At 33.7% G+C, this 15,029-nt stretch overlaps 1 protein-coding gene across 3 annotated transcripts in view; it reads left to right on the top strand.

The window, feature by feature from the left end:
• LOC129426552 (guanine nucleotide exchange factor VAV3) overlaps positions 1 to 15,029 on the top strand; it is a 96,437-nt gene that overhangs the window by 30,564 nt on the left and 50,844 nt on the right. For all 3 annotated transcript variants that reach the window (XM_073864239.1, XM_073864241.1, XM_073864240.1), the window contains exons 3-10: positions 7,897 to 7,955; positions 8,037 to 8,102; positions 11,904 to 12,012; positions 12,139 to 12,231; positions 13,328 to 13,396; positions 13,481 to 13,584; positions 13,676 to 13,775; positions 14,031 to 14,126. In XM_073864239.1, coding sequence (XP_073720340.1) covers positions 7,897 to 7,955; positions 8,037 to 8,102; positions 11,904 to 12,012; positions 12,139 to 12,231; positions 13,328 to 13,396; positions 13,481 to 13,584; positions 13,676 to 13,775; positions 14,031 to 14,126 — 696 coding nt within the window. The remainder of the gene's footprint in view (positions 1 to 7,896; positions 7,956 to 8,036; positions 8,103 to 11,903; positions 12,013 to 12,138; positions 12,232 to 13,327; positions 13,397 to 13,480; positions 13,585 to 13,675; positions 13,776 to 14,030; positions 14,127 to 15,029) is intronic.

Below are 15,029 nucleotides of genomic sequence, written 5' to 3'. Positions count from 1 at the left end.
CTCCAGTCCATAATCACTGATCTGGGGTCAGGAATAAACACTCAGGAAAGCCTGAGGAATATGCCTGCAAGAAATAAAGTGGATATTGCAAGGCAGTCTGCAAGCCACAAAGGACTTTGCTTTTAGTTTAAATATAGGCAACACTTATATTCTTCTTTGAGACATTGACATGGACCACAAAGGCTTCTGGGGGATTTTAACATCTGATTTAACATCATCTCCTGCTGAGTGTAAAATTGCATTTTATTATATATATATCAGGGGTAGATCTCACTGTTGCAGAGCTTTTGTAAAGGGCCAAAACATGGCTGTTTATAATCAAGTTGGTTTGATTAGTTGTGAAACTAAATATATTGCATTATATAAACTTGATTTCAATAAAGCTTTTGATTTTATAAGATTAGATTTTTAGTAAAAAAGAGTCCTGCATAATTCACAGCAGATGCTTATTTATTTAGACACTTTAAGGCAGCTGGTACTTTGTGTTGTTTCAGATAGTTAATGAACATCAAAATGTTATGATGCATTTTAACTTTTGCTTTTATATAATCCATAATTTCTGTTTATATGAAGAGCAAACGTTATAATGGATCATAAAGTTTTGGTGTTCATTAAAAAACATAGTCAAGTAGGCAGTTTTGAAACATGAGTGTTATTAAAAAAACATGGAGTATGAACTACATGTTGATCAGTCCACAAGTCTCATGTAAATGTGCATTTTATAAATGTGACTCTGGACCACAAAGCCATAAGGGTCATGTCATGGACTCGTATAGGGATACCATCTAGAGTTCTTCAACCACCACATGGAGGATGTTAAAACCCAATTTTAAGTTATCCCAAGCCAGTACAATAATGTCCACACAATATATGAGAACATTGAGTATATGCTTTACATTTTAGATTTATTAATGGATGTATTTTTGTTTATTTTATTATTTATTTTTTTGGTTTTATCTTATTGTCTGTATAGAACAATACTGTAGCACCTTTGCCCAAGACAAATTTCCCTTCGGGGACAAATAAAGTTTAACCTTAACCTTAACCTTAGAGTACAAGATGCTCACATGTGCAAAAACATAAGGAATTCAAAAGGAAAAAAAAACACTTTAATATATAAATAAACAATAAACCTGGATCAGGTATAACAAATCAGAGTACTCAGCAGATACTGCTCTCACTACCACCCGTCATAGGCTAACCTGCTCACTTCCTTGTAGTGATGGTCACTTTCGAAGCACTGCTTCATGAGGCTTCGAAACTTTTTACGAATCTTTTGTTTCGAATCAATTTGTTCGGAGCTTGTTTCAAACTGGCCAAGTCACGTGATTTTAGCAAACGAGGCTTCATTACGTCATAACTGTTTCGAAGCGTTTCGAAAATCTGATGGTTCACCACTAGGGGGAGTTGATCACATATGACCAGTGTCTAATATGGTTAGGTGAACTCGGGTCAGTTTTATTTTGCAAGTTTATTATAAAACATGCATCCTTTTGACTAATAACACTGCCATTTTGTCTACTTTTTGTTTATAGACAGATTTAATGACAAAAATTTGCATAATTAAAATGAGAGTTCGTTTTAATGATTTGTTTGCCCTAAATAAAACTAAAAACACATAATATTATTTTGTAAAAAAAGTGTAAAATGTTTGGACAGACCTGGTTTTACAATATTTTGACCAGTAGGTGTTGCCAGCATGTGTAGTGTTTTGAACTGCCTCGATAACCTGAGTTAATTTTCAAAGCAATTGGTTCAATTGATTCGAAGCTTCGAAAAGCTTCGTTTCTCCCATCACTACCTGCTTCTTCTTCTTCTTTTACGTTTTATGGCAGATTGCAACCATGACTTATCAGGTGCATACCGCCACCTACTGTATTGGAGTATGCAGCATGGAAAAATCTACTTTATATATATTCCTGTCAGAATTATACACATGGGTACAACCATTTTCCAGCAAAAATGAATTGTATTAAAAAGCATTAAGGTCATGAACAGGTATTAGAGATCAAGTAAAAGTATTAGAAGATCAAGAAACACCCATTTCCTTCTACCCATAAATTTAAACAGCACAGCACAAACTTCATTTGAACAATAATTGCAGACAGAAAACATCAATAACCTCATCAAAACAGTTTCACCCCTTTACCCACCATACTTGGTATCTCCCACTCCCATGGTGCAACACAGCCCAGGTATAAAAAGCACAACAAAAGTCCATTCTGGTCCTTTACTCAAATCAAGATGGCTGCCACCATGTATGCTGATACCGGTAATAGTCCATAGTTTGAGAAAAGTTTAAATGTCCACGGGGTTTGTGCCAGTCTGAGACACCACAGTCTAGTGTATGTTTGGGCAAATGTGTGTGTAATCCATCTCTCCCTTCACTGGTACCTTAAGGTAAATAAAGAGTCTTTTAAAATCCAATTATGTGTTATTGTGTTTCTAAAGGGTTAACCAGGGGAATACAGGGAACAGAGGGCAGCTCTGTGAGCAGGGTAAATTTAAGTACATACTTCATCTTAAAGCTGAATAAAAAAGCGTTGCACTAGGACAACATATGTCTGAGATACAACAATTTGAAAATCTGGAATCTAACGGTGCAAAAAATCAAAATACTAAGAAAATCGCATTAAAATTTGTCTATATAAAGTACTTAGCAACATACACTACTAATGATAAATCATTTTTTTATATATTTACAGTAGGAAATTTACTAAATATCTTGTTAATATAAAAATATAAATGTGAAACACGATCTCTACTTAATATTCGAATGATATTTGTATACAATGTATTGTTGGCTTTTGCTACAAATATACCCGTGCTACTGGTTTTGTGGTCCAAGGTTACAAATGAGTACATTTATAGCAACAGTTACAACACAGAGTACCACCTGCATAAAAGTTTGTATGTGTATATATATGTGTGCATCAATTCTTACAAAGACCACTTTTACTTAATAACACTAACAATATTAACCTGACCACTTTTGCTTAATAACACTGAATAGAAAAGTCCTGTGCAGTACTGTGCAAAAGTCAAAAGGCCACCATCACCAGCTTTGTTTTAGCAAAGTTTTAATGTCCATCCATATTTATTTTTAACTTTTATTTTTTAAAGATACAAACAGAAAATACAGGAAATATGCGCACAAAATTAAAAACAAACAATTTTCAGAACTAAAATGTCTTCTTTAGGCATCAGTCAGTATTAAGTGTGACCTCTCTTTACACGAAACACATCTTGAGCGTTTTTGAGGAGACTGAAGTCATTTGATTAGAATTAGAAATTAGGATTTAATTTCTTTTAGGTTTAAGAGATCCTGCAGCTGCCTGCCATTGATCAAGTGGAAGAGTAGTTTACCCTAAAAATTTGACATTTCAGCTTATACTTTTATACAGTTTCTAATACCACATACACATTTCCTGTATTTTCTGGTTGTATTATGATTAAGAGACTGAGAAATAATTATATATGATCAGTATACAATTGCAAAAACAACAAATCTAATGGTAGCATGGTGGACTTTTGCAAAGTACTGTGTATGCATGCATACATACTCGTGTACATGAAACAGTTTTACTTTGTCCTTTGTTTAGTGTATTTAATATAATATATTTAGTGTTTGTTATAAATTATATATATTTTTCTGTATTTTACTTGTCACACTATTGTTTCATCCACCTTTCCTTGTTTGTTCCTTTGTACTGATGAATTAGCAGAGAGAAGCTGTAAAGCATTCAGATTTTCCTCCCACTATCTGAACAATTTCTAGCCCACATGCAGATGCTTCTTATTTACTGTATATAATCATACATTACAGTTTTACTTCAGATTTATATATCAATCCTTTATCAAGTGTGTTCATTTGTGTGTTTACACCTACTCCCATATCAGTTATCTGTACTGAGGTTGCTGAGGACCTTACATGTGGCCTGTTCATGACAAATAAGGACTATCAGATTAATTTATCTACATATCTATTTTCGACGTAATAGCACTTTACTAGGGGTGTGACGAGACGACACACGAGATTGGGTTCACGAGAACAAGACAAGATTTTTACACTTTTTAAGAAATCCTCAATGATAAAATGAATGGAAATCACATTATTTTGAAATGTTTTAACTAATCTAGGACTGTCCCTAACAATTATTTTGCTCATTTATAATGAAGTTGATTTTTTGTAATAAAGTAGACCCAAGTGAGCAAAAACCTTTAAAATTACATCACAAATCTGTAAAAGGAAGTTAAAATTAAAACAAATCATCTTTGGGTGCTTTCCTTTAAGTTTCCTTTCAGTTTTCAGAGGCCGATGATGAACATTTTCTCAAAGTTCCTTTCACTTTAAGAATTTCAGATTTTACTGTATCATATTAAGTGCTGTTATTGAAATGAGTATGACTACTGTAGTTTTAATTACATAAATATTTATGCATTTGGCAGATGCTTTGATCTAAACGAACTATATATTAATATCAATATGTGTTTGCTAAGGCACCTGTGGTCTGGACCAGACTGCATAAAGCTCCAACTTACAGCTCAATTTAGCTGATCTCAGCAAATATGACTTCATTTGTCAGGGAAACTCTTCAATTCTTGCTGATAATTTCAATGACTGTAAAAGTATTATTGAAAGATACTAAATGCATTTAATGTTACACTGTAAAAAATACTTTGCTGCTTTAAACATTTTTGTTGAATCAACTCGGAATAACAAGTCATTTCAACTGCAAAAAAACTTTGCTGCCTTAAATTTTTTTGTCAAATTAACTCAAATTTACAAGTCATGTCAACAGAGATGAGTTGTCACAACTTATAAAATATAGTTGAGAAAAGTCAACTTAATTTTATAAGTTATAATAACTCACCAGTAGTTTTAACAACTCATCTGTAGTCAAGATAAATAATATGTTTTTAAATATATTGATAAAATAATTACATTGTATTGATTAGCAACTATTAATAAGCTTATGAGCTGAATTTTAGAAAAAGTGGTATAAAAACACTTACAACAATAATGTTGTATAGGTGAACTTGCAATAAACAATAAAGGTTATCATTTTTTATTACTCTTTGTTAATGTTAGTTAATGCCAATACAATTTTTTATGTTAGTTCATTGTGCATTAACTAATGTTAACAGTTATAACTTTTGATCTTACAAATATATTTTCAGATAAAATAAATGCTATAGAAGTGTTGTTGGTTCATGCTGGCTAATGCAATAACAAATACAAACTTATTGCAACGTGCTACCAAATTATCTTTTGTCTTTTGGTCTGTAAATTTTATAGATTTTTTTGTACGTTTATCATATTTGCATTTTGTCCAACTATACATAGGAGAAATGCTGCTTTTACCTTTTAGAATATGAAACTAGAGTCAAGCAGACACACTGAGCACTTTTACAGTCATTGCGAAATCCCAGTGCTGTCATTTCAATAGATCTGTATCTATAAACCAACCCGAAAAACTTTCATCTTTGCACAGGTTTATAAGAAATGAAGCAAATAATGTTTGTAGAGTGAAATAAATTCTCGGTGTGTTTGGATTCATAGGAAACACATCATGGTCATGAATTCACCCTTTAGGCGTACCGAATGTAAAACAATGCATTTAAAGTTTGGCACCTGTTAAAGTCTACCCAGACCATTTTTCTCTCCGTCACCCTGTTTTGCAAGCACAGACAAATAAATTTAGATTCAAATGATAAAGGGGCTTTTCTCTGTGTTTTGGAAGTCTTTATCCAGTCTTTCCATAGCAATGGTCTGTCGGTATGCAGGACCTTCCCTTTTCTAAATGTTACCAACATCAGGCGCTCCAAGTTCCCCATCACACTTAGTAAGATTTTTGTGCCATTCGTGATGCTATTTTTGCAACGTCAGGAAATTTCCTAACGCTCCGTTACGTCTTATAAACGAAAGTATTATTTGCCTATTGTGCTTAAGCTGCCATATTTGGTCTTCCTGTACATTTGCAGATTTTAATGACAAATGCATACTCCTTAACCATGTACAGAGTGAAAACTGATACCTTTGAGATGTCACTTGAAGTCTAGCCTGTACAGGAAGCTAGGCGACCCATTCATCTCTTTTAAGAGTTAACATAATATCCGGTGTGTGTCAGCAATGATATCTCAGCATGTACACCCACTATAAAACATATTCGGGTAATGCAACAGATCCGCTGTTTGGTGCTATACCTTGTGGAACATTACTGTAACAAGCCCGTATTCAAGTCTTTCCGGTTTAAGTGTAAATGCGTGTAGGTGAAGATGTGGAAATCCCAATAGAGATTGCCCAAATGCAATGTTTATGAATTGAGTAAAACACAACCAACTTTATATCCGACTTATAAGGTATTTTTTGCATTACTAAGCCACTTTTGAAGCAAGTCATTGCAAAGTCAAGAGTCTTTGATTTTTTTTGTCTTTTATAAAAACATTTGCACATTATTAATTATTTAAAATACAATTTGCAGCTTTTCTAACTGACTTTTGTGGTGCAATATAATAGATATGCAGTATATTTTTTTACGGTAATATATTTTTGATTCAAAATAAATTATGCACCACCATCATCAGACTGTTTTAAAAATTAATTGCATTGAATCAGATGTTAACCCTCTTTGCAAGACAGGACTTTAATAGGGAGCCCAATCTCTCTCTCCTGTTCTCTTAGCAACAGTTTTATGCACGGATTCATAGCTTCACGCTTGACTCGGTTTCGTCTCTGTTTTCATAATGTAATGCAGCTGTCATGCAGAAAGCAGAGTTCATCCGAGCTGGTGTGATCGCGATTGATTTCTGAATGCATCCTCCCCAGGCACAATGTGTTCAAATGCACATCTACACAAATACAGCTGAATAATAACCAACAAGTTTCAGCTGGAATCACTACTATGTTACAATATTTGCACCTATCCATGACATAATTAGTTTGATGGCTTTGCTTGTCTGTATTTGAATGCACAATTGACCTGTGCAATGCAACCACTGTCAGAAAAAATGGTCAAAAAGCTGTCACTGCGGCAGTGTCCTTTAATAAAATCCCAATATGTAACATTTACAGATACAGATATGTATACATTTGGTACCAATTTTAACATGCACTCTTGTGCCTCTGAGGTACTTATAAAAAATATTTGGGTACAAATGTGTACGTTTTGAAAGGGTACTGCCACTGTGACAACTAGGGACCAATTGTTAACCATTTTTCTGGCTTTGTGTGCATTAATCTTTCTGTATGTGACAGTTGATTTTGTTGAATTAAATCACTTGAAGAGATACTGAAGAATTTTCAGGACTCAGGATGAGAAATTTAGTGAAATGTTGGGTGGTGAACACTCATAGTGTTGAATGAATTTAATGCATATGTCATTATTTTGGTCTCAGAGGTTGATTGTCAATGTTAACATCTACTGTAACAGTATTGAAACATACAGCTTGATGCACACTGACCCCTGCTGGTTCAAAGTAGTGCTGCAGTTCTGTTTATAATTACTGCCTTGATCATGATTATATTAATAGTAACACTTCTGATATGCAGAATATATGTCTGTTGTTGTCTATTATTATTTTTAATGCATTTTAATGTTTATATGAAGTGTAATTTATTCATAGAGATATTTAACTTGAAAAAAAAGCCAATTGCGGTGTTTAGCAATGAAAATATTATTGTGAACTGATTTCCTACTTGTAGTTTTTACATAATATAATAACTTTAACTCATTTCAATATGTCATATTTACTTTTTAGGAGAAAATATTGTTTCAGATCACCCTGTCAGTGTGCATTTTTTTATAATGCCCATCTGACTGTACATTATCATTTACTTTTGCAAGTAATATCTATTTTTGATATTAATAAATGTATTGATCTTTTTGCTTTTAGGTTATGGACACATTGTCCAAGCTTTCACATACTTATATAGCACAGCAAACTGGAATAAGGTATGTTTAGAAATAAGATGTAATTCTGTTTATTTGAAGATGAAAACATATTAACATTAGTCTGTCTCTCTCTTTTTTCAGGCCATTTCCAACAGAAGAAAGTGTTGAAGATGAGGACATTTATAACCACCTTGAGGATCTGATAGAGTAAGCCCTTTTTACTATATTATACCATGCTATAACAAACCATATCATACTATAATCATTCCCACTTTTCAAAGCTTTTGTTAAAAAAAGATATATGGGTCGATACCAACATATTCTGCTATGCTATAATCTACACATACACACACACATGGTCATTTCTGTCAGTTCACTAAGCCCAACACACCACTAAGGTAACAGCATCTGACATTAGCTGTCAGATATTGCCTTTGGCCGTTTGCCAGTGTTCCCAGTACTGCCACATACTGTATAAAGTCTCTCACTCCAGTGGACAGCCAGGAACAAACACACATTAAAAAAAACTGTGTAACAGGACTATGGAGAGCACAGCAGTACTGTTTTGATCTCACACCCCACAGGAACAGTCCAAAAGTGTTAGTCTTTTGTTCTACAAACTAGTGTACTACACTCCTACACACCCCTACACACTGTGATAAGTACACAAATAAGTATATAGTATGTGAGTGTTGGGAAATTGTAGCTGAATCATACTGTCATATGATATCACAATTGCCACATTAAGGGAAATCGGCTTGAATAAAGAAAACACACCAATTGAAAAGAAATTGTATGAGATTCTATATGGCAAAAAAAAAATATTTTAAATATAATTTTAAATATATTTTAAAATATACAAAAAAGGTGCCAAAAATATATGAACTGAAATATATTTTGAAATGTTTACAGAAATTAAATTTTCACCAATATATTTTTTGGACTTTTTTGTATATTTTAAAATATATTTTAAAAACAAATATATTTTAAAGAATTTATATTCATGTTGCATTAAAAGAAAAACTTTTAAAATTTGAAACTAAAAATTTAGTTGTATTTTAGCCAGGAAAAAATATTTTTTTGCAGTATGGGTTGTAAAATTTGAAATGTATTTGTTGCCCCTCAAAGACATTTTGATATATATTGAATATGTAGTTGAATATATTAGGGGCGTGTATCACCAACAATTTCCCAATACGATACATATTCCAATACTAGTCCACGATACGATGCGCATCATATACAAGACTATTTTGAATTACATTTTTGTTCAGAATTTAGTAACATCATTATTTTTATTATCTGTTTATTGTACATTGAATAAGCAGTGTTGTAACAGTTGTGTTTTTGCCATTCATTTATTAGCTTTTGGGGTAACTCGTAGAAATACTTAAAATTAAGTTAGTACTTATGTTTTTTTTCAAAGCAGTTTTACAAAGATGGTGCCTTACTCTAGGCATTATATTTGTCTCTCATTTAATTATTTTATATCTATGAATATATGTATAAGTACATGCAAGTCAGGCTTAATACTATTTAATAGAAATCAGATTATTAATGTGACAGCTATAGTTTGAAGTAGCTCTGTATCTCTTCTCTAGACCTACACTTTTCACATGCAGCTCTTTATCGTGTTTCTTCCCAAAAACATGAGTACTGTTTTATGAAAGAGTGGCTAATAAAGCCCTTTGCAGCAGTATAGGCTAAGATATCTGCGCTTTCATACTGAACCCATTGATTTTAAATACGAGAGAGAGAGAGAGAGAACATGCGGCGTGCGAGAGAAAGTTGTGCAGATGAGTGTGCCCGCTAGACGGACAAGGAAAGTGAAAGTATACCCCGCTACCTTTAACTCTATGTACTCCGCGAGTTACATGCGTCCTTTACATATGGATCACGGATCACGGATCAACAGCGATTCGTAATGCTATTTTCAAAAGTGCATCCAAATCGATACGGAAGGTGCTGTATCGATGTATCGTCGTATCGATATTTTGAACACAGCACTAGAATATATCTATTTTAAAAAATGTATATATATATATATATATTGTACAGACAAATACATTTTTTGCTGTAAATGTATATATATATATATATTGTACAGACAAATACATTTTTTGCTGTATGGGATCTCTTAAATACCTCGATTTGAGAAATCAGATAAAATTTTCAAAAAAACAAATGCATCTTCTATCTTCTTTCAGGTTATTATTTTAGTAATATCATATATCACCTGTACTGTGGGTTCACACCAGTTGCGAGTTCAACGATTTGCGTGAGTAGATTACATACAAAGTCAATGCAAAGCCACGATCAGATGCGTCGTCGCGTGGGACGATGTGAATGACGTGATACGGGCGGTGCTTTTGCCGCGAAAACACGCGCTATTCGCATGAAACGCGTCTTCGCCCAGGTTGAAAATATTCAACTCGACCGAAAAATTCCCATGACAAAAGTAAAATCCCGCAAGTAATCTAGAGCGCGTAACGCGATGCCCAGCGTTTAGTGTGTACATAGCATTAGAGTTAACCTTTACTGTGGGTTCACACAGATGCTAGATCAACGATTTGCGCGAGTAGATTACAAACAAAGTCAATGCAAAGATGCAATCAGATGGGTCCTCGTGTGGGGGATGCAAATGATTCGATATGGGCGGAGCGTTTGCTGCGAAAACACGCGCTATTCGCATCAAATGCGTCTTCGCCCAAGTTGAAAATATTCAACTCGAGCGAAAAATTTGCATGAAACAAAGTTAAATCCCGCGAGTAATCTAGAGTGAGTAACGCGATGCCCAGCGTTTGGTGTGTACGTAGCATTAGAGTTAACCTTTACTGTGTGTTCACACAAGACACGAGTTCAACGATTTGCGCGAGTAGATTACATACAAAGTCAATGCAAAGCCACGATCAGATGCGTAATCGCGTGGGGCGATGCGAATGACGCGTTATGGGTGGTGCTTTTGCCGCGAAAACACGCCCTATTCGCCTCAAAAACACGCCTTATTCGCCTCAAACGTGTCTTTGCCCAAGTTGAAAATATTCAACTCAAACGAAAAATTCGCTTGACACGAAGTTTAATCCCGCGAGTAATCTAAAGCGAGTAACACGATGCCCCGCGTTTGGTGTGTATGTAGCATTAGAGTTAAGGATTTCTTTATTTTCCTTTTCTTTCCAGTGCAACAGTATGCGAGCTATACGATTCCCATTCATTGTATATTTGACATTGTCAACGATTATTATTCATTTTTAGGATAAATTTAAGAGTAGGTATACCATAAAGTTTGTTACTTTATAAAAGTAAATTGCATAAGGTTTCCTAACTATGCAAACTAGCAGGCCTACAGATAGAATTGAATGGATGTTTAGCAGATTTTGATGTTACTGTCACTTTATTTTGGCCTGACCCCATCTACATCTGTTTTTAAGCACATCACAGTGTGTCATGGTACAACCTTCTGGTTTTATCAAGCTGAAGATCATTTTCCATGTGTAATGATGAAACATTTTCTCATGTGGGAGCTTTGCTGTGATTTTGTCTTTGTCAGAGAGTCAATTTGAAACTGATTTGTCATAAATTCAAACTACAGATGCGGTTAACACAATATCTTTTTTCCACCCATATGGAAAAGTTATCTGTGTGACTTCAGGTCCTGACTCAGCTGAAATGACAGTTCATTTCAGTTTGGGCTCTTGGTTTAACTGCGACTGAATAATTTTACCATCTGTTTAATTTAGTCAAGGGAAACATAATCTTTTTAAACTCCCATTGAGCCATTTTGCGAAGAGTTTTTATCAGATCTGCTCAAGTGTTTTAACATATCAGCTCTTCTCATGGGTCTTTCTGTCCTATCTTTCATCGCTCTCGCATCGCTGTCTGCTGTTGTTTAGTGTGAAACAAATGCATCTGTGAATTACAGCAAACAAATCTCTATCCAGCATCGAAGCCCCTTGAGGATTTTTCTTGAATGTCTGGTCAACGTTGTTGTTAATGCTCTGTGTGTCTCAGTGAGAATGGCGTGGAAGATGAGGAAGATCTCTATGACTGCGTGTACGACGATGATGAAGGTGGAGAGGTGTATGAAGATTTGATGAAGGTCGAGCAGGTTCAGCCGCAGGTGTGCAACTTTCACCTACCCTAAAAATGTGTAATTTAAGCCATAACATCATAATAATGTGTGAAATGTCCTTTACAGTAATGTGAGACATTTGTCTCTGTAAAAATTTGTTTGTTGTAATTGCAGAAACAGGCAGAGACCGACGTCAGGAGCTGCTGTCTGATGGAAATCAAACAGACGGAGGAGAAATATACAGAAACGCTGGACTCTATAGAGAAAGTATGAACTCACAGTCCATATAATCAGCCTTACTGTAACATTATAGCTTGTTTGAGGTGGTAATGCTCCTCATTACCTGTATGCTATATGGTAGGGTCCCCCTAGTGGTTTACTGGGGAATTGCAGGGGATTCGTGAGTTGATATTCAATTTTAATTAAATCATAAAATGCAAATAAATTATTTTAGAAAAAAAAAACAATTTAAATAAAAGACTAACAAAAATATAATTTATTTTATTTAATCTGAATGTCATGTGACCATTACCCAACACTACTATATATCAGAAAACTGAGAATGGACAGATAGGTCTATGTTTTATGTACCAATAAAAGAAAATTACACCAGATGTAGGTCCAATAACAGGTAATAATAACAATAATTATGTAAAATACTACTGATAAAAAGTTTAACACAGATGAAAAATATTTTTTTAAGTTAAATATGCAAATGTATTTGCTATTAGATTATTGAAATATTTACTAATATTAAATATACGTATTTTAATATTTTATAATATTTTCATTGCAGTTAAAGTAAATAATTAAGGTCAAGGGGGTTCGGCTGACAAAAAAGTTTGAAAACCCCTGCTATATGGTACTATCATACTGTACCATATTACCTGTATGCAACTACCTTTACAGTATTTACTATGGTAATTATAGCTTGCACCAAAGTAAGTTGGTATTATTTATTGTATTTTTATAGTGCAATAATGTTTTGGTATTAGTTACTAAAAACATGAAACATAAACACAACAACAAAGATTTTGAAGACAAACATATTATGTTGGATGATTTTATAATTGCAGGTACATTTGGTGTCCAAAATCATATTTTGCACTTATTATCATGGATCACAATATCTTACAGGTCATTACAATATTGTATTTTATGACCTTAATACAAAACTAATATATAAAACAGCTGTCTGTACCAAGTGGATGACAAAGTGTATTTCCAGTCGTGAATCATATGTTGTGAATATATTTTTATTGTCATGTGTAAGAAACACTGTATGAGACTTATTAAGTCAGTTTAGTGATGCCATTATATGTCATACCCATTTCAGCTTTCTTAAAGTGTAAATTATCCACAGTTTTTCATGAAGCCTTTGGGACAGTCGCTTTCCAGCTCGGAGGTTGAAAAAGTGTTCATCAATATTCCAGTGAGTCACAATCACGAATCCTTTATAGCATTAACCTGTGTCTCACTGTACCGATGCCTAATCTTATCACATTATCTCGAACAGGATCTTGTAAAAGTGCACACAAGCCTTCTGAAGGAGGTCCAGGACTCTGTTCTTCAGCATAATGCCAGCAACCTGTACCAGATCTTTATCAATTACAAAGAGAGGTGAGAAATTTGTGTCTATTATTATCATCACACATTATCTGTTTCTTCTCTCTTTTATTCTCACACATGCATCTGTTTTCCACTGTAATAGATTAGTCCTGTATGGGAAATACTGCAGTCAAGTTGAATTGGCCATAGCGTGTTTGGATGACATGTGTAAGAACAGAGAGGATCTCAGGCAGATGTTAGAGGTAAAATGCTTTTGTGAAACTTTTGAGAATTTAAATTTTAGTTTAAGATTTTTTCCCGAAAAGTTTTTTTTGACAGAATAATTATTTTGCAACTAAAATTGATGTTTATTTGCTGTATAACACTGCCCCCTGGTGGTTGTGAACAGTACATAACATATTCATGTAATATTTTGCTCATTGTATGAACGCATTAATGCACAATACTCAACTGTGTGGAAATGTACATATGCATTGTTTGTTTGTTATTAATTTTAGTTATGCTCCAAACGAGCCAATAATGGGAAGTTTACTCTGAGAGATCTGCTGGTTGTTCCAATGCAGAGGGTTCTTAAATATCATCTGCTTCTACAGGTTTGACATCTTTTTTTACTGTATACCTGCTTATTTGTGACATGTTTAAAAATAATGCATTGTTTAAATACTTTAACCCTTTAAAAAGGTACCTGTATATACTAGGGCTGTCAAAAAATTAATTGCGATTAATCACATACCAAATAAAAGTTTTTATCATAATTTATGTGTGTGCTCTGTGTGTAATTATTTTATATATATAAATAAACACACATTAATGTTTGTATGTAGAAACATGTGTGTACTGTGTGTGTGTGTGTGTGTGTGTGTGTGTGTGTGTGTGTGTGTGTGTGTGTGTGTGTGTGTGTGTATATATGTATGTATATTGATATATTTAATATTTTAAATAAAAATAAAAATATAGCTAAATAATTTTTTTTTTTAATTCATACATGTATATGTGTATTTATATATAGATAATATATACGCACGCACATGCACACATATATTACGCACACACATATTTTTTGGCAGCCCTAATATATATTTAGGTACATATATGTATATATTTGATACCAAAATGTACCTCTGAGATAGCCACTAATATGACCTCTGCAGATGCAAATGTGTACATTTTTAAAGGGTAAACTTTCCAAGTGACAGCTAGGGACCATTTTTATCATTAATTTTTATTTTTGTCTCAGATAATAAACATTTTTTTGTAGTGAGAGAAGCAATTGTATCTATTGGCAATTAGTTGGATCATTAAACATTGAAAAATGATGTTTATGATGTAACTGGTTAAAGGATTATTCCATTTTCTTTAAAAAAAATCCAGATAATTTACCCAACACCATGTCATCCAAAATGTTGACGTCCCTCCCCGTTCAGTAGAGAAGAAACCATGTTTCCTGAGGAAAACATTCCAGGATTTTTCTCATTTTAATGGACTTTAATGGACAC

The sequence above is a fragment of the Misgurnus anguillicaudatus genome, chromosome 25 (assembly GCF_027580225.2).
Source record: "Misgurnus anguillicaudatus chromosome 25, ASM2758022v2, whole genome shotgun sequence".
NCBI classification, from domain to species: domain Eukaryota; kingdom Metazoa; phylum Chordata; class Actinopteri; order Cypriniformes; family Cobitidae; genus Misgurnus; species Misgurnus anguillicaudatus.
Note: the sequence above shows the minus strand (reverse complement) of the source record. Positions and strands in the feature narration are given on the sequence as shown.